This window comes from Melanerpes formicivorus, unplaced genomic scaffold (genome assembly GCF_026170545.1).
Source record: "Melanerpes formicivorus ecotype bairdi unplaced genomic scaffold, bMelFor1.0.p_v2 SCAF_5, whole genome shotgun sequence".
Classification (NCBI taxonomy): Eukaryota; Metazoa; Chordata; class Aves; order Piciformes; family Picidae; genus Melanerpes; species Melanerpes formicivorus.
The window spans coordinates 13,082,289-13,101,805 of NW_027142357.1; the positions used below are offsets into that span (position 1 = coordinate 13,082,289).

Genomic DNA, 19,517 nt, shown 5'->3' on the forward strand with positions numbered 1-19,517 from the left:
TCCCATAGACAAACCCACTTGGCGGTAAGCGCCAGCCTCGACCCGAGCCACCAAAGGCGACTCCCAAGGGGGCAGAAAGAGTTAGCCACCCGCTGCCGCTCAGGCCGGCCCCTCAGCATCCCTAGGCCACGTCCGGGTCAGCTTTCCCGCGGCGGCGCCTATTGGCTGTCTCCTACCCTGAGCCGTGTCGTGGCTGGCGGCCCGTTTGAAACTGGCCACCCAGCGCAGCCCGGACGGTGTATGGCTGCGTCTCCCATTGGCGGCTGCTGAGGAGGGGCGGGACAGAGAGCAACCTCCCGCCAGCGCTGTCTATCCCGGGAGTCAGTTAGCGGGAGTAGGAGGGGCCAGGCTAACGAATGCTGTCCGTATTGGCTGGCGGGCTTCTGCCGTGCAGCGATCCCAGCCAATTCCGGAGGGCTTTCCTCCCTCTCTGGGGAGGGAGGGGCAGCCCCTGCTTCCTCATTGGCCTGTGCTGGCCGCCGCTGCCTCGCGGTTGGCGGTGGCGCCGAGGTGGGCGGGGAGAAGGCGCTGAGGCGGCCATGAGCGAAACTTCTGTGTCCCCTTCGGTGTGACACTGGGAGGGGTGTGGGTTGAGTTTGCCTGCGGCCGTTCGGCCCCCGGTTTACCTGCCGCATGGAGGCAGAGGAGGAAGCGCGGAGGCAGAAAGTGGAGGCCGGAAGGGCCAAGGTGAGAGGAGGGAGTCCTGACTTGGGGAGGGGCCGCGCCTGCCCCGGCCTGGTCCCCGACGTCCTGGAGTTTGCCCGGCCGGGCACCGAGCCGGGGGTTTGAGGGGAGCCTGCCTCCTGGAGCCTCCCGCGGCATCTCCGCTGCTTGCTCCGGACTTCTGCCCCACGGCGGGGCGCCAGCGAGTTTTCCTTCGTTGCGTGGTGAGATCCGCGTCACGCACGAAGCAGGGCTGCAGGGGTGCCAGTGGCTGCAGGGGTGCCAGATCTCAGCTGTGTCAGAAGGCGACAGGGGCTTACCTGGGCAGCGTAGCGATGTCATAAATAAGCGTGTCTAGCGATACTTCCTGAATGCAGGGTGCCTTGAAGCTTTGCCGAATTCGAACAAAAGTGTATAAACATTGCCTTCAATGAGTAAAGAGTAGCTTAACGTAGTGTTTGTTTGTGGCTTTTTTTCTGTTCTTCTCTTTTTACTTAGGATTCCACAGAGTTGGTTGTGGAAATATTCTGTTTCCAGATGAGAATCCCTAAGAACAGATGTTGCATGTTTTATTAATTCAGTGACTAGTCCATTTTCCCTTGCATCTGCGGGTGGGTTATTGAGAACTGGATTGGGTTGGTTTGTTTCCAGTTAGCTGTAATTTGATGGAACTGTGCAGAGAGGTCATATAATGTGACCAATGTATAAAGGCAATATTATCTTAGTAATTACTGTCTTAAACAGTGTGATTAACACTTGATATGTGTTAACCCTCTTTGATGAAAACTTCTGCTTTGGTTTGGTAATGATGTTCAAGAAGCTGGTCAGTTAACTTCTTTTAATTAAGCACATCTACTGTTTTTTCAGCTGTTATTGTCATATTTCCCTTCTGGGAGTCTGTTGCTGAATAAGCTTTGCCAGTTTGGAGTTACATCTTTCCCCTGTTTTCTCCATCCCAGCAAGACTAGGATAGGGATCTGTAGCTGGAAGGGAATAGCTGAGGCTGAACAGGGTGTTAGAAGATTTGGACAGGTTTTATCTCTCTGCAGTATGCTACAGAATTTTCACCCCTGATATCACTCCTTGTGTTTCTTCCACAGTTGCAGGGGCATGGCTACTTCTGCAGGGGACCTGTTTGGAAGTCTAGCTAGTGGGATCAGAGGTGGCTTAGAGCTGTGTATCTTTCCAGTAGACTTTTGTGTTTCTGTTTCAGCTCCCTCTTCCCAGTGCTGTGCAGAAGGTATTTACTGGGAGGGAAGGAGAGTTACGTCTGAGGATGCCCTGAAGTGGCTTGATGGTAGGACAGTACAGCTCCTCTATTCCTGTCCCACCCAGATGCTGTCATGGTTGTCACACATTAGACTCCTGTTTAGCAGCTCCTCATGTGCTTACCCATACAGCCTTTTTATGTGCTCTGTGAACACAATTCCCTGTTGAAGAATGATTAAATTTTGGGTTAATATTGAGGGAGGAATCTTTTTGAGAACAGCAGTTCTTCAGGTTGTAAAGTTATGTTAGCTGCAGCGTCTGTTTATAGCTAGAAAAACATGTTAAACTTGCCTTGAATAAGTTATTACTTCCCACCTGTTGTACAGCTGTTGTTTGCCATTAAAAAAAGTAGGGACTTGCATTATGTTTCAAGTCATGTGCAGAGCCAGTATTGCCTTTATTATTATTTTTTTAAACTATGTGCTAAATATCTGTCACCATACTATTTAAAAAAAATATGTATCAGCCTCATCAATGTTGCTGCTGCATGGTGTCACACACCTGGTACCCTGCGAGGAGAGGAAGGAGCTTATAAAGACAGTAGATGTAGTGTTTCCTCTGCTTACTAAAATGTCCAAGAGATCCATTACTTGGCCAGCAGATTGTGGACACCAGGCATTTTCAAAAACCACCTGGACAAATGAATGGAAGCACTATCCACTGGGGCTTTTTAAACACTAAGATAGTACGTTAGGGTTTGAAGGGCAAACACATGAGCTGCCTCTTCCTTAGTATGCTCACACCCAATTTCTACCATGTTTAGCTGTGTGCTTGCCCTCATTTTGTTACCTCCACCTGAAGTTGTGGAGGTAACTTATGGAATGAATGCATATTGGGCTGATTACTGGAGTAAATGCACCTTTGGTCTTACTTGGTGTAATCCTTCGTGTGCACAGTAGGATGTGGCCATGCTGCTGAATAGATGAGTTGCAGGACTGTAACATGCTTCAGAAACTTCCTGTGGATAGCTCCTGGTTTTGAAAGCTCTTATATGATAAGGCAGGAGGGAAATGTCTCTCCTTTTTGTTCTTTCTTTTATGTCTCCTTTGTACTGGCCTCCTCATTAGTAGAAACACAGTTTTGAAAGGGAGAAGTGACTGTGAGCAAGTACAGTATTTCCTTGCTGTTGTGCAGGCCTACAGCACTGCAGAATTGTTCAGTATTTATTCAGATCAGCTTCCTAAATTGTCTCCCCACATCACTGTGAGAGTGCTCACAATGGCAGGGGACAGGAACGTTAGGCTAGTTGTGTGTTACAGGTTTCTGTTGTAGCAACCAGGCTTGTGGCAACCTCTGCAGTCATGCTGATTGGAGTTTGATACTGCTTGTATCTGGAGTTGTGAACTGCTGTGTTGGGTTGGTTGTTTTTTTTGGTTTTTTTTTTATTTTAGTCTTATAATGTGGATTTTCCCTTCTTTAAACCGGTACTTGCATTATTCTTTTACATACAGGAATTAAAACTCTGTTCTTGAAATGTATTTACGCTATCGCCAAGTATAATAGTAGTTCCAACTGTTGTATTAATCGGAAATTATGATGATTTGGCAGCTAAGTGCTGACTATGCCAAGTAGTGCAGATTTGCATATTAGTAAGTGCAATACTGATAGCCAAAATAGTGATTGAGAAACAGATCTCCACCTCCAGAGGTAGCATAAGCCTCTCTTTGTTGCAAGCATCTTAACCTTTCTTGTGAAATGCACTAAATTAGTCTGTGTTCATGTCACCCAGCAAGCTGGGCAGTTACCCTACACCATGCAGCACAAAACTTGGCGGTCTTGCTTTAGTTCTGGGGTGCTTGTATGGTGCTCACTGTGCAAATTCAGAGGTGCCTTGCAGTTGCTGCTTTTAACTGACTCCTGGTGAAATGAAATTGCAGTATATTGGTACTTGCAGAAAGACCAGATGCTCTGCTTTGGACGCTATGATGGACAGTGCTGTTGTTGTTCATGTGGTATGCTAAGTTTCAGCTGAAAATGAAGCTTTTGCCTTTGCATGTGCTACTGGAATGTAAACTGAGTGTTAGACCCTTCAAAAAGGGCATGGTGGGATCTCACTGGGATGGGGGAGAGTCAGTGTTACTTGCTCTCTCTGCATTAACACACATTGTTATTGGATCTCTGATGTTCTTAAAAAGACAAATTTATGTAGCTGATTAAATGCTTTGGAAACAAGGGACGAGGTGGTCGAGTGGTGAAGGTGATGGACTGCTAATCCATTGTGCTCTGCACACGTGGGTTTGAATCCCATGCTTGTTGGGTCACCCTGTGAATCCGGGAAGCTCTATTTCATTTCCCTCAATGGACCTCTTCCCTGTCTGGTGGCTTTTTAAGTCTATAGAGTGAGTTTGATTCTAGGCACATTCGTAGACTGAAAAAATCTTAGTAGTTCCATAGTGTTTTGGTGTAGTTGGATATTTCTGCATATGTATTGTGATTTCATGTGTTTAATGCATATAAATGGGGTGAAATAAGTTTTGCTTTCTTTGAGCAGGGTTTATTGAAATTCTTGATCATTTAGATGTTCAGTCCTGGCAAATTTTGGAAGTTTAATGTCAAATACTTTCTCTCCCTTCATGAAATGATTAACTGCTCTCAGTGCTGGCCACTCTCTCTCCCTTTCCTTTTTTCATCTTTTTCTGCTTGTTTTGCTCCTCTTTTCCTTTTTTCCCTGCTTCAGCAGCTTCCTCTGCTCTCCATTTTTCTGCAGGATTCCTCCTGTCCCTTTTGCCTATGTTGTCAGGTTAATTAGTACAATAGCTATTTTTGACATACATTGCTGTCAGTAAGTGCTGGAGTTAATACCCACCTGCTTTCAGGGAATATTTGTCTCACTACAGTTTTATTTATTGATCTTTTAATTTTGCTTGTCATAAAGGGCAACACAGTACCTGACAATCTTTGTTTAACTTGCATTCAGTATTAATAACTAGGGAAACCACAGAACATAATTGTCAAAATAAGTTGTTTGTACATAAACAACTGCTGGTAAGAAACTGATGTCCTTCTACAAATAAGTTTTTAAAACAGGCTGCTGAGTGTAGCGGGTGTGTAACCATCTATCTGTTGAGAAGCTAAGCTATCAGGTAAAAGTTGCTGAAATGGCATGGATGTTAAGGAGAGAAGACGGAACCAAATCCTTTTCACAAGTTGAGTTAAAAGAAATGGGCAAGGTTTTTCTGCAGGGTGACTGTCTTACGGAAAAACCAAGCTGGCAAGCAGTGGATTTTTATATGTATTGCAGTAGAACTTGGCAATTATGTTTACAGCCTGTCATCATTTGACTGTATTTCATCACAAGGATGTATTAACAGTGCACTTAATAACTGATGGTTGTAACCTTGGAGAAGACTTTTTCCTCATGAGAATGATGTCTGGATTTATGTTGTGAGGGAGATTTTATTTGGAATCACTGCCTAAACACAATATTAGAAATGAAAATATTATAATCCTTTTTAAGCTGTTTAAGGTGTTAAGGAAAGTTGGGTAATCAATTCTGCCAGTGACATTCTTTACAAGTCCCTGGTGCTTTGTAGGGCTGTGATAGTCTGATAAAGTAGAGCATCTGATTTTTTAACAGAAGAAATGAGAATGACCTGGCTTAATTGATTTTCTATTTATGTACTGTAGGCTGCTTTCTGGCTAGAAAGTTTGCTGTTTTATCTTAAGAGGGTGACAGGGAAGGAGCATGAGGATTCACTTCCGATAATTTTAGTCTTAAAGCTTATGCTGGAAAAGATCTGTTTAGATACATTTACAGGGAGTTACTGTCTTTGCTGGTCTTGCTGAAAGACTGGCCAATTATATTTTTTCCTAGTGTATTAACAACTTGCTCCTTTGTCAATCTGACTTGCTGTAATTCTGGATTGTCATTGACACACAAAGTTTCACTGAGTAAAATGAGATTCTTGTATTGAAATGAGTCTTTAGTACTGATATGAAATTTCTTGCTTAATTGTACAGTTATGCAGTATGTTCTGAATGTGTAGAAAATAGGAGGATAAAACAGTTTTTCTGCAGATGTATATATTTTGTTATAATAGGATCTTCATCACCCATGACTGTGTTAATCTTGTGGTCCTGCTACTTTTTTCTCACTTACCTCTCCCTCTACCTCTTCCAATCTTTTCTGCACAGCTTGCTTACTACAGACAGCGAAAAACAAAAACCAACGTCACGCAGCCGCAGAAAAAGACGCCGAAGAGGAAGGGCTCGTCTGTCCACACGCATGACGTTCCGAAGGAAGAGTACCCACTAGCGGCCCAAGATGTTGGTAAGGGCATGGAGAGCGGGGCTGAAGCCTCCAACCTGCTGGAGAGCGGGGCTGAAGCCTCCAACCTGCTGGAGAGCGGGGCTGAAGCCTCCAACCTGCTGGAGAGCGGGGCTGAAGCCTCCAACCTGCTGGAGAGCGGGGCTGAAGCCTCCAACCTGCTGGACAGCGGGGCTCAAGCCTCCAACCTGCTGGAGAGCGGGGCTCAAGCCTCCAACCTGCTGGAGACATCAACAGAGGTAAATCTTACTGTTTCTTGGATTTCACTGCACTCTATCTGGAGATACAAGTATTCCAGGTGATTGTTTTACTAAATTGTGTATTAGCTGTCTGGCACCGTTAAGTAGCCAACCATGAGAAGTAAGTAAATTGTTGCATTTTCACTTGCAATAGTAAACTCTCTTACAAAGTGATGTAAATAGCTGAAAAATTATTTCCATTATGTGGACTGGACATCTGACACTGCCAAGGAGCTGTCTGCTGTTAGCCTGCTAAATTAAGGTCTTTCACAGTTTCTCTGCCATTAACTAGTTTGGGCAGACTTCTGCTTGTGTTGCTGTAGCTCCATGAAAAGGCACATCCAGACTGAGAGGCATAGCATATTGAGCAAAACTGCTGGGATCTTATAATGCATGGCTTTGTTTGGTTTTGTCTCACTTTGCTGGTTCAAATGTGCTTTCAAAAACAATTTGTTCCAGCATAATTGTAGTGGCCATTGTAAAACCAGCATAGATGTTACATGGTCTAACAACCTTGTTTAAATTGTGACTCTGCTTGGGCCTGATGTATTTCAGTATGTTTGTACTGGTAATCCTCTAAATGTAGTTATGTCAATACATGTAGAAACATAGCTTGAGGTTACTAGATATGTGCTAATAGATGTACTGATCTGCCTGAATTAAGCAGTTGCTTTCTTGCTTCAGCTCACAGGCAAGATTTTGATTTTTATATCAGCTATGGGTTAGACAGTCATGTAAATACTTTCTGTCATGTAATAAAAGTAAGCAAACCATGACAAGCTGTCTGCATTAAGGAAAAAACATACAGGGTTTTGTCACTCAACCACAGCAGTGTCATTATATTCATATGAACTTAAAAACCAAAAATCACTTACTGCTTCTGGACAGCTTCTGTCAAAATAGCTGGTTTGTAAAGCAGATGGAATTGCTTTGTAGGTTATGTGGAGAGGGCACCCCTAGGGAGGTAGTAGTCATTTCAAACTATTTCATGCAGATTCAAAATACAGGGAGAGCTATGTACTGCCTTCATTAAATAGTCACTTTTCTCTTTAGTGAGAGGTAAATAAGTATATGTATTGGATTCTTAGTTGTCTGAATGATTTCATAGTATGTTTGTTTAAAAAAAAATCTCCTGTCCTGTCAGTTACTTCACTAATAAAGAGTGATCAACTATATTTGTAAACCACAAAAGCAGAAGATAAAAAAATAAATCTCATTGGTGAGGCTTAGCCCTAAATTTTTGAGTAGAAATTAAAAAATGTTTTCTTCGTTTATTTAATTCGTTTGACCTTGGATGATCAGCTGAGTTTAGTATTAAAGTCAGCCTTTCTGTCTCATTGGTGTGTTGTCTTGCAGCATGGACCTTTCTGGCTCATATGCTTAGTGTGTTTGCAAAATAATTCAGCTTTTCCTTACCCATCTCTGAAATGGCCATGATTTAGTGTTTATTTGTTTACTTACTAGGGGAGTGCTGACTTGTCCAACTGGCATGTACTGAAGGATCTTGTGGCTGAAGTAAGTCTGAAAGAATGTGTCTCTAGTAAAAAGTATGATATATGTGTGAAAGAAGAGGACAATAATTGGTTGCTAAAGTGATGAGCTGTTGAGCATTGTAATCAACTGCGATAGACGTGATGCAATCCCACTTCTGCAGTTTTTAAAACAGGCACATGTACTGCCTGCAGAAATGGGTGCTAGGAGAACTGGTTTAAGTGAAATCATAGACATTGTTCAGAGACATGTGAACAGTGTTTTAAATTGAAAAGTAGGTTTATTCTTTAATGACTTCATACATTAAAACAAACAAAAAAATTAAAATACAAGGTACTGTCTCCTCCGTGAGAATTCTAAAAATATTGTGCCTGAGAGGCCACAGGATTGATTGGAGCAGCTTCTCTCTTTGTTTTGCAGTTGAAGTCCATAGAAACTCAGAGTTATGTTGAATGTTTATTTACAATAGCTGCTTACACTTGAATTTAATTTTAAGACAAGAATGTTATATTATAATTTTTCCTATGAATGTACTGTTCTCCAGTCAGCAATGATGGTTGTAAAAAGCCTCAATTTTGTTGCGTACCCTCCCCCTCCCCAAGTTCAAGTGAAAATACATTGTCTATTAAAAAAAAACAAAAAACCAAAAAAAAAAACCACCAAAAAAAAAAAGAAAAAGAAAAAAAAGAATTCAAGACTTCAAGACAATGTATACTGTTTTCCTTAAATACTAAGTATCATAGTATCAGTCAGGGTTGGAAGGGACCACAAGGATCTTCTAGTTCCAACCCCCCTGCCATGAGCAGGGACACCCCACACTAGATCAGGCTGGCCAGAGCCTCATCCAGCCTGCTCTTAAACACCCCCAGGGATGGGGCCTCAACCACCTCCCTGGACAACCCATTCCAGGGTTTCACCACTCTCATGGTGAAGAACCTCCTCCTCACCTCCAGCCTGAATCTCCCCACCTCCAGCTTCATTCCATTCCCCCTAGTCCTATCACTACCTGAGATCCTGAGCAGTCCTTCCCCAGCCTTCCTGTAGGCCCCCTTCAGATACTGGAAGGTCACAATTAGGTCACCTGGGAGCCTTCTCTTCTGCAGACTGAACAGCCCCAACTCCTTCAGTCTGTCCTCATAGGAGAGGTGCTCCAACCCCCTGATCATCCTCGTGGCCCTTCTCTGGACACGTTCCAGCACCTCATTGAATTACTTTTAAAGTAGAATTTGCCCAGAATTTAATCTTGAAGCTGAATTTATATTCAGAATCAATTTCAAGCTATAAATAGTGTATTGTTTTGGTGACTAAACACATTTTTGTTTCTTTTATGAAGAAAGTTACGATAAATTCTGCTGCAGAATATACTGAGCTTGATGCTAAGATGTGTCAGGACAGAATAGCTGAGTTGGAGAACAGACTTCTGGAGAAGCAGGAAGCAGTGGAAAGACTCACTCCTCAGATAGATGAGCTACAGGAACAGCTTTCCCAACACAGAGACTCTATGCAGCTTCAGGTATGTTTCATAGAATTAGATAATGGGAATGATATTACTTCTAAAAGTATTTAGGAGGTAAAACTCGAAAGCATTGTTTTTATTGGAAAGTACAGCACCTTCTTAAGGCAGGCTGCAAAAAGCAGTACTTAAATTTTCCATTCACTGCTGTCCAGGACTTCATATTGCTTGAATCTAATGAGAATAAAATTACGTTTGAAATGTTACTATGTCTAGAGAGTTTTTATGAAATGTAGAGTTAAACCCTTCTGCTGAGAAATAGTTGGACACTTCCTGGTAGGTTTGTATTGATAGATTTTCTTACTGTATTGAGAAGTGGCCCTTTATAAAGAGAACCTCTAAGAACCACTAAGCTGAATATAGTTAATCACACGTTGAGGTAGGGACTTAAAAAGGGACGTAAAAAGGGTCTTGCATATTCATAAATACTGACTTTATATATGTTGTATATGAAGATCTTGGTGAGAAATGTCTGCCCCCCAAGGAATTACATACTGAGATGTCAATATTTCTGTGGATATGCCTTAAAACCACTTTATGGATGCAGCTAAGCACCTTTTCAAATGTTTACACAGGGTGTCAGACACTGCTACCACCACCACCATCTCCTAATGACCTTCCTTCCTGCCCCCCACAGTTATTCACGCTTTTTGAATATTTGTACTTGTGGCTTTTGGGTTTAGGGGTGGACATTTTGGTATGGGCAAATAATTAAGTAGGAGAAGTTAAACTTTATTAAACTTTATTTATATACTTGTCCCTTACCCAAAAATAAAAAAAAGAAGATGATATTCTGACTTCCCTTTCTTTAGCATTTCTGTGTGAAGGTAAATTACCAGGTGCTTCTGAAGAAAAGAACAGTTTACTTCCCCCTTTACATGTTGTTTTTCTCCTTCTAGGACTGGGGAAACAAAGACATTTCCTGTTGGTGAGAAATAAGTTGAAAAGATTAATGTGATTAACTTAAAGTAGGATTAATATATCTCATCTCATTAACTTTCTGTCATACGGCTGAAAAGAAGGAAACAATTTAGGGATGCTAAATATTGTGTCCTGTAGAAAACTTGATTACTTTTACATAAGTAACAGTCGTATTTCATGACTGTTATCCTATCATTTGTTTAAAAAGTCACTTTTGATTAGCTTTGTCATCTCTTTGGAATCAGTGTAAGGTGCTTCCTTCATCACCCCTGCAGTCGTGTTTGAACACAAACATCCCTGGTCATTTGGTGCAAATTTGTTAAATCTTAAGTGTACCTGTAGACTCTTAACAGCTTTGGTTTAAGGAAACTTACTGGTTTCCCAGTATGTTAGGGGTATTTTAATTTTACAAGTGGACTTCTTGTGATCCATGTAGGAAACTACAGTTCAAGAGCAAAATGAAGTAATTGGGAAACTAACAAACTGCCTTCAACAGGCAAAGAAGGATCGGGATGACTTACAGGAGGAGGCTTCACATGTAGCTGGTCAGATCCATGATTTACAACTTCAGTTACATCAGGTTTGTGCTTCCTTACAGAGAGAATAAGAACAGGTTTGGAATATGAATGTAACAACCTACTGAGCTTATCACATAATTTTCATTGTTCACTTTGCAATGCGGCAGTGAAAATGATTTCAGGGCAAGGCAGATTTTTCTCCAGTTGCTAAGGAGGAGCCCTGGAAGTGTCCTTATATTTTCCACTTTGTGTGAAGTTTTTGAGGTCTTTATCCATCAGTTTAGCCTTTGTTAGGGAATTTTGCCCAATCTCATTAGTGGTTTGGAATCTATGCACAGCAATCACTGTAATGATATGGGATCAGTTTTTATTGCCTTTGCCAAAGAAAGCTCTTAGTATATGCATGGAAAAGTCATGCTTAGTTGTTGCACAGAAAATTGCTGTATTGAAGTAATTTGACTTGGCTCAAAGAGGATTTAAAATAACCTGAGGACAATTGATGTAGCCCCTATGACACACAGGAATCTGTGTAAATGCAACAAGTTTTTCATGGATCTAATCCCTGGATAATGAAATGTACTACAGCCTTTCATCTATATACTTTTGAGTATCACCAAAAAAAGAATAGGAGCTATTCTTTCTGAAATCTGTGCGTTTATTGTCTCAGGTGCCTTGTAGTATATGCCAAACAGTAGTAGCTATGTTTACTTAATCTCAGGTTTGCAAGAATTTTGCTGGAAGAGATTGTCTCTTAAATGTCTGGATGAAAAAGAGATTTTTAAAAACAAAGAAACCACAAAACAAACCATTCTCAAACCAACAAACAAAACACACACCCCCCAAAAAAAATTTAAAAACCAAACAACAAAACAAAAAGCCCACAGAAAACCCTCCACAACCATCCCCCCAAAACAAACAAAAAACCCCCCAACAGCTCTGACACTTACTCAAGTCTTGGAATTACTTGTAAAGAATTGATCCTGCCCTGGAAAATCGAATCCTTTGATTAATGAAGTTTATAAAAATAACCTACAATATTGCTTTCCATGTACAGTTCTGACTGGTATTGACAAAATATGTGGTCATAGTGAGAATTACTCCATGGAGCCAATCTAAATAAAGCTAGTAATACGATGCAAGTTGTTTGTTGGGAGCATGTCAGATTTGATAAGAGATGCAAGTACTGATACTATGTTAAATATTATCTTCTTGGTTTTAGCAAAGTCTTTAGAAAAAGCTTTTAAAAATTAATAAAACACATTATATTTAAATCTGTAGGGGTAAATGTTTCCTTTTCTTTTGGAGGAAGGTGGAGAGGGAGGAAAACCCTTTAGTATTGGGGCATAAATCCTTCACATAGAAGACTGGGTTTGGTCATTATCCTCTTACCAGTATGTCAAGTCCATTGGAAATCATAATTCATTTTGGAGGCTTCATAGAGATGAATTATCTAACATTTGTGTCTTTACAGTGTCTGGCTTTTCAGGGAGATTCTTACTGACTGAGAATTAAAGGCATAGGTTAAATCTGTAGGAAATAGAGTATATTTTATGTATGCAGTGAGACTTCTTTTGAATGAGTTACTCTGATATAAACTTTCTGTTGACTGTGAGAACCTTTATCTGTTCAGGTTAATGAGATTCTGAGAAGTAAAACCCCTGCAAAAAATGAAGTGTTAGAAGCCCAGCAGCATATGTCCTTGTTTCAGAACTGTCTCAGGGAGCAAAATGCACAATTGGAGGTGCTGCGTCAGAAAGTACATGACCTGGAAGGACAACTTGAGTCTTCTCAAAAGGTAAAAAACTCTTTGAAGTGTCTTTATAATGGTGATATCTGGGTAGGTAGTTCTTGTTGTGGTTGTGCAAACCAAGGTGGTGGTACTTGGAGAAAGAACCTGTAATGAGCACTTAATTTATGCATGTAGTAACATTGCTGCTTCAGAACTAAAACTACACTTAAAGATGGAATTAATTTATTTATTCTGAAGGCACTGGTTCCTGTTGCAAAAGAGTGAGTTAGTCTTTAACTCTGTTACTCAACTGTTGTATAACATTAAGAAATTTCCATCAGAAACAAGTCCACTTGGTGTGTGTTTGAACTGAGGCACGTTGGAACATAAGTGACAGAGACTTGCGGTGGGGTGAGGGTTGCTGGATGTGCTGTGTAGGCATGTAACTGTACAGTTGTGTGTGAACTTCAAACTAGATGAGAACAAAAGTTAACTGCATCTGTGTCTATAATCATGTTACTTTCAGATACAAAACAAAGTGAAAAAGCTTGTGATGAAATATTTTGATGTAGCAGTTCCAGAAACAAATACTGGGAATAAACTCAGTTAAAAAACAAAAACAAAAAAAAAAACCCTGAAAAAATAATTCTGTTGTGTAATTCAGATTTGGTGATGACCTGCTGTAGTGGCACTGTCATGAAAACCCTTTTTCTTCAGAAATGAGTTTCTGAGGATTGTCATTTACTTACATACATTAAAGGATCAGCTCAACAGGCCTGATTTTCCTAAACATGTAACCAGCAATGCCATGGGGTAGAAGCCTTAAACTTTTAAATAAGTCAAGTAACTCAAAATTTGATGTGGCTGTTCTGTTGGCCTGTGGGAGATGTTTTCTCTATGCAAATGAATGTGAGATGAACAGGTATCTGTAGCTCTGATATGTTATTCTATTTAAGATACCTGAAGGTTGACACTGCTGCTGTTTTCTTTCTCTCTGGAGTCAGTGGCATGCTATTTGTTAATGCTTGGACAATTTGATGTTTGTTACCACATTTGAAGGGTCTTTCCCTAGTATTGTCCACTCTCAAAAATGTGCTTAAAAGTCATGATGTCTAGGCCAATGATACACCCTGCATATTAAGTATTTTTTGTGAAGATGCATTAAAAACATGAGGCTTAAGGAAATTAAACATGATGTGTTCTATATTTAATATTTTATTTTGAAGAATGCCAAAGATACAGAAAATGTGCTTGCCCAAATGGAAGAGGATATGAAAGATACAATTCAACAGTTACGTGAAAGCATAGGAGAAAAAGAAAAACAGATTAAAAGTCTTCAAGATCTGCTGACATCAGAAAGATTTAGCTTGTCTACACTACAACATACTCTTTCACTCCGGGAGTCAGAAATAACAGAATTAAAACATGAAATAGCTCTGTCCAAAGTGAATGAACAGCAGCGTATCGAGGAACTGAAAGCTGGCCATGACAGGGATATTTGCAGGCAGTTGGAGAACTTGAGGGCTGAGCTGGAGAAGTGCTACAGCAGAGAGATTGCAGAAGCTAAGCAGGCATATGAAAAAGACATTCTTTTAAAATATCAGAATGAACTTGAACAGTTTAAAAAAGAACTCTGTGCTTTAAATTCTGAAGAGCACGTTCAGAATTTGAATAGCATAATAATTGACTTAAATAATAGTCTTCACGAGTCTGAAATGAAAAAGGACAGTTTGAGAAGGAAACTTGAAAACCAACAGGAAGACTTCCAGAGAGAAAAATTTGAAATGGAGACTAAATACAAGGATTTTATTAATAGCCTTAAGTCTCAGCTTTCCAATGCAGAAGAGCAGATCAAAGAAGTCCAGCATTATAAACAAGAAAAACAGTCCTTGAATGAAGAGATTAAGAGACTGAATTCTTTCATTCTGGAATTAAATGAAAAACGACTTTGTGAGGCTCAAGAAAGTATAGATGTAATGCAAAAGTCTGATGAAGACACTGTCTTCAATAAGAAGCTAGTGAAATTGAAGGGAAACCAGGTGTTACCAGAGATGTCACAGCTGCAGAGAGCAGAGCTTGAGGAAATGTGGAATAAACCGCACTACTTGAAAGGTGAAGGTGAGCTGGTTCATGAAGAACTACAATTCCAGTGTGACTTGGGAGTGGACTCCTCAAGAGATCAATTAGAAGAAATTAAGAGTTCAAAGATTGCAGAGAATAATGAAAGTAGTGAAGGAAATGAATTGGATGAAGAACACGTGTCACAATCAGGGCTTTTTGGTGTTGATGAAGGTATACTGGCTAAATACCTCATCTCCACAGGAGGACCAGAAGATTCATGTGCATCCAGCACTTCTGAGGGTGATGCCATTGAAGAAGGTAGATGCAGTGGGTATGGGTTAGATAGCAGTGTGCTTCTAGAACCTAGCACAGGTTTTATGCCTTCTTCAGTGAACTTTGGCCTTGATGAGGAAACATGTCCTGGCGGTTTGGCTCGAGAGACTTTTGAAGAGGCTGAGGTAGGAGCAGAGGACTTGATTTCATTTTTGTCTAATGACTCCCTGCAGCAAAACAAAGTAAGTGACTGTGATGATGTAAAGGATGATGAGATAGCTCGTTTGGTAGAGAGGTGTGTGAAACTAACAGAGCAGCTCCATGAGAAGGAATCAGCTTTGAAAAAATCCTGTCAGGAGACTCAAGAAGCAGTAGGAAAATGGGAAAAAGTAATGGCTGAGCTCTGCTGTATGCAAGTGGAACTGGATCAGGAGCGTGAAGCACGGCTCTGTTGTGAAAAAGAACTTCTTCAAAAAACAGAGAAGGAGAAGGAACTTGAAAACCAAATAATGTCTTTAGAAAAACAGCAGGGTGGAGGCCAACCTTACTGTGCTGTAGAGTCTTTAACACAAGTGTCAAAATCCTCTACCTGGGAAGAAATGGTAAAAGACCTCCAGGAGGAAAGAGAAATGTTGATGGTGCAGCTGCGAACTCAGGAGCAATTAGTGAAAGATGTTCAGGAGCAGAAAACAGTTTCTGATTCTGTAACAAGTGAAGTACAGTCTCTCTTTGGACGTCAGTTAGCTGCTTTGCAAAGTCAAAGGGATCATCTGCAAAGCCAGCTTGATGCTCAGAAGGCTAAAACCAAGATGACAGCAGAACTGCTTGGTCAGAAAACCATATCTGAAGAGGCATTGCTAAAAGAACTGGAGTTGCTCAAAGCTGAAATCAATACAAGAGAACAAAATTTATCACTCTTGTTGAAGGAAAAAACAGCCTTAGGAGAAAAATTATCTGATGTGGAGGAAGATCTAATAAAAGCAGAAAGAGCACTTGCAGAGAATGCTAGCATCATAGATGATCTTGAGAAAAACATACATGACCTTAATACTGAAGTGGAAAACCTCAAACAAATACGGGAGCATGAAAGACTGGAATATGAGGACAGGTTAAACTGCAGCAACTTAGAAATTCTTAAACTTAATGCTGAAATAAAGGCAAAAAATACTGAATACAGCCAGCTGACTGAAGAAATCACCCAATTGAAGAAGGCTCACTTGGAGCTTGAGACTCGCTTGCAGGAGTCTGCACAAGCTGCTGAGGAGGCACAGTCCAAGATGGTGAAACATTACAGAGAGGAAATTGATAAAATGGAGACTCAACACCTTGCCGAACTAACTAAAGTGAGTTTGACACAAAAGAAAGAGGTAGGAAACCCTGATAATGGCAAGAGATTTCAGAATGCTTAGTCATTGTGAATGTTTGTATGCCTGTTTTCAGATAGCAGAATTAAATGCTGAAATAAAAGATAAAGTGGAAAAACAGCAGAAGTTTGAAGAGGAAAGAAAGGAACAGATTGCTTTAATAAAAAAGGTAAATAACCTAAATTTCAATTGTCATTTAAGCAAGATAATAGATTTTTACATCTCTAATATGTTTGGGTTTTTTTCCATGGTGTCTGAGATTTGGGGTCAGGAGGAGGGAAGAATTACGGCTCACTAGTTTTTTAGGGGCTACCTAACTGTATTTGTAAGAAATTTCTTCACCTGAGTATTTTCTGCAGGTGCATGAACGAGAACATGATCGTGAAATCTCTGAACTGGTTACTAAACATGAAGAGGAAATGGAGAAGCTCCGTGCTGAACTAAATAAAGAACAGCAGCACTTGTTGGATGAAGTTCAGCAGCAAATGGCAGCCACACACAGAGCAGAGATAGAGCAAGTTCAGCTCCAATCACAAGTAAAATAAAGAAACACAGTAACTACTGTGTTGGTTACCTGGCTGTTGCAAAGAGAAGGCTCCTTGATTTTTGTGCTTACTATATTTGCTCTTATATGTAGTGCTGCAGTTGAAGAATTAGGAATCTTCTCTTGGTGGGTGGTAGTAGATAATTTCCATAGGAATTCTCTCAGATCCTCAATGCAATTATATTTTAATGTTAATTCTGAAGAGAACTGGATGCTTAAATTGATGGGTTTTAAAAAAGAAACCCAAACAGACAAACACAACAACGGTGTCATTTCTCATAGCTTGAGAAGCTTAACTAGCAAATTTATAAAAAATGCCAAGCCCTTCCCACTTTTTTATTTCACTTACATAATTAGGAATGCTTTGATGCTAAACTTAGTGGAAGCATTCAAAAACCCAGTAAATATTTAGAAGAAGAAGTTGGGATTATGTACTAAGGGCAAAACAGAAATGGAAAGAATACATCTAGTGTAAGGTCTCCTTCTCTGGAGACATACAAAACCTGCCTGGATGTGTTCCTGTGTGACCTACTCTAGGTGATCCTGCTCTGCAGGGGAGCTGGACTAGATAATCTTGCTAGGTCCCTTCCAAACCCTAACACTCTGTGTGATTCGGTGAAGGTCTAATTACAAGATGTTGTTATGCTGTTTAGCTTGTTTAAGAATTGAAAAGTTTGACCTTTCTTAATTTGCCATTTAGAACTGTTGGATAGGTTTTATGGTGTTTTGTTTGGGGTTTTGTGTGTTGTTGGTTGTTTGGGTTTTTTTTTAATGAGGCATGGTGAATTTTATTTCTACACTTTTCCAATACCCCTTCAGAATTTAGGTTTTTAACAAATTGTAGCCAATAGCGAATACGAAGTTTTTTAATAGACAGTGAAGGATTGGGGTGAGCTTTTATTCTGCTTTGATGACTTTTTGAGGAAGTGGAAAAGGTATTTGGTAGGAGGTGAAGTTAGGAGGCAGGTAAGAAAAGCCTTTTACTTCACACTGACAACGTTATTCAAATCTCATTTTAACAAAAGTCAGCTTATTTTTAGGGGGTTTGTCCCTGCCATGAGGAAAAACTCTTCAAGTAGACAAAGGCAAAACTTAGATGTTCACTTTCAATTGCTTTCAAATGTTAATCATGAAAAAATTGAACACATTTCACTATAAGAGAGGGAAAACCATTTTTCTTCTGCACTTACAGACAATGCACAACCTTGAACTGGAAGCTTTACGCCTAAGCTTAAATAATTTGCACACTTCTCAGCTTGAGCTTACGCAGTCTAACTTGAGAAAAGAAAAGGAAACTGCCCTTGTGGAGCTGCGGGAGATGCTCAATGATAAGCGTGCTCAAGAGATAGCAATTCTTCAGAGTCGCCATCAGCTGGAGTGGGAGAAGCTTCAAGAGCAATGTCTGAAGGAAAAAGACGACCTTAAGTCAAAGTATCACCAAGAGCTAGGTATTAAAATCTGGGAGTAACGGACCAGAAATTGAAACCCTGTGTGTGTATGTCTTCTGCGGTTCCTGTTACGGTCCATAGCTGGCCTTGTGAGTGATGGATGGTGTTGCCTTGAACGGAGACAGTGGCTAGTCTGGCATGTACAAGAGCATGTATTTGTACATGAGAATGGAGTTGCCCACATATAAGCTTAATTTTTCTTCAATTATATGCATGTTTTGCTGCTACCTCTGTAAAATAGCACTGTACTGAACTAGTTGCTTTTCAGGATGCATTAGACAGAGCTCTCTCAGACTTTCATTTCTGCAAAGAGTAAAGCTTTTAGCCCTTATATTTTGGAAGGGCTTTTTCCCCTTAAGACAGCACTGACTACTGTTGTGTTTTTGACAAGATAGGGAAAGGCTTTCCTGGCATGCCCTCTCAGTGATTTTTTTTTTTTGAAGGAGAATAAAGGAGTTGTAAAGGAACTGAAAGGTTCAATGAGAACCTGCAAGTGGGTGTCCTTGTGAAATGTGGTTGGTACAAGATTGTATTTTGCCACCAGCAAGAGGAAAGTTGCACTTGACAGTATTGAACGTCTGCTGGTGGTGCTGTTGGCACTGTTGGGGATATTTACCTCTTCCCAGATCAGGAGGCCATTTCTGACTTTATGGCAGAGCTTAAGGAATTTCTGGAGAAAGGTGAGGCCTCCAACAGTTCACTGAAGAAGTTTAGAAACTATTCCTTTAGTTATCTTTCCCTGAGACAAAAAAAATGTTTTAGGGCTGTGTCTTTTTGACTCAAGAGTAGAAAACTAACTGTTACTACCAGTAATATGGTGAGCTGATGATAGAATGTTAGTGAGGGCCCTCAGCCTGTTGCTCAGAGGCATGCTGAAGTCCCTGTAGCACACTTGGAAGTCTTAGGAGGTGAGCTGGGGCTCCTGAAGTAATAGGAACCAACAGAGAAATACCAGGGAAATACTTTAAAGTAATTAAGGGATATTCCTCCTTGAAGGTGACTTGCTGACAGCCCAGCTGAAGTGCCTCTACACCAGTACAGGAGTTTGAAGCCACCATTATGCTAGAAAGCTATCATCTGTCTGCCATTATTGAAACTTGGTGGGATAAATCCCATGATTAGACTGTGGCTATTGATGGCTACGGGCTGTTCAGAAGGGTCAGTTGAAGAAGGAGGGGCAGAGGCATTGCCCTCCGCATTAAGAAATGGATAGAGTA

The 19,517-nt window shown here is 40.6% G+C and overlaps 1 protein-coding gene and 1 non-coding gene across 15 annotated transcripts in view; both read left to right on the plus strand.

Moving 5' to 3' along the window:
* Positions 1 to 523: 523 nt before the first annotated feature.
* Positions 524 to 19,517, plus strand: part of PCNT (pericentrin) — an 87,141-nt gene continuing 68,147 nt past the window's right edge. For 9 of the 14 annotated variants that reach the window (XM_068138225.1, XM_068138226.1, XM_068138232.1 and 6 more), the window contains exons 1-10: positions 524 to 687; positions 6,067 to 6,438; positions 7,903 to 7,953; positions 9,263 to 9,442; positions 10,800 to 10,943; positions 12,512 to 12,676; positions 13,837 to 16,287; positions 16,385 to 16,477; positions 16,668 to 16,844; positions 18,045 to 18,300. In XM_068138225.1, the coding sequence (XP_067994326.1) occupies positions 634 to 687; positions 6,067 to 6,438; positions 7,903 to 7,953; positions 9,263 to 9,442; positions 10,800 to 10,943; positions 12,512 to 12,676; positions 13,837 to 16,287; positions 16,385 to 16,477; positions 16,668 to 16,844; positions 18,045 to 18,300 (3,943 nt within the window). In that variant the 5' untranslated portion in view covers positions 524 to 633. Of the gene's footprint in view, positions 688 to 3,842; positions 3,885 to 6,066; positions 6,439 to 7,902; positions 7,954 to 9,262; positions 9,443 to 10,799; positions 10,944 to 12,511; positions 12,677 to 13,836; positions 16,288 to 16,384; positions 16,478 to 16,667; positions 16,845 to 18,044; positions 18,301 to 19,517 lie in introns of those variants that run through there. The other 5 variants (XM_068138238.1, XM_068138239.1, XM_068138235.1 and 2 more) reach the window with 4 other exon arrangements.
* On the plus strand, positions 4,107 to 4,188 carry TRNAS-GCU (transfer RNA serine (anticodon GCU)). The gene has a single exon. It is a non-coding gene; the product is annotated as a tRNA-Ser (tRNA).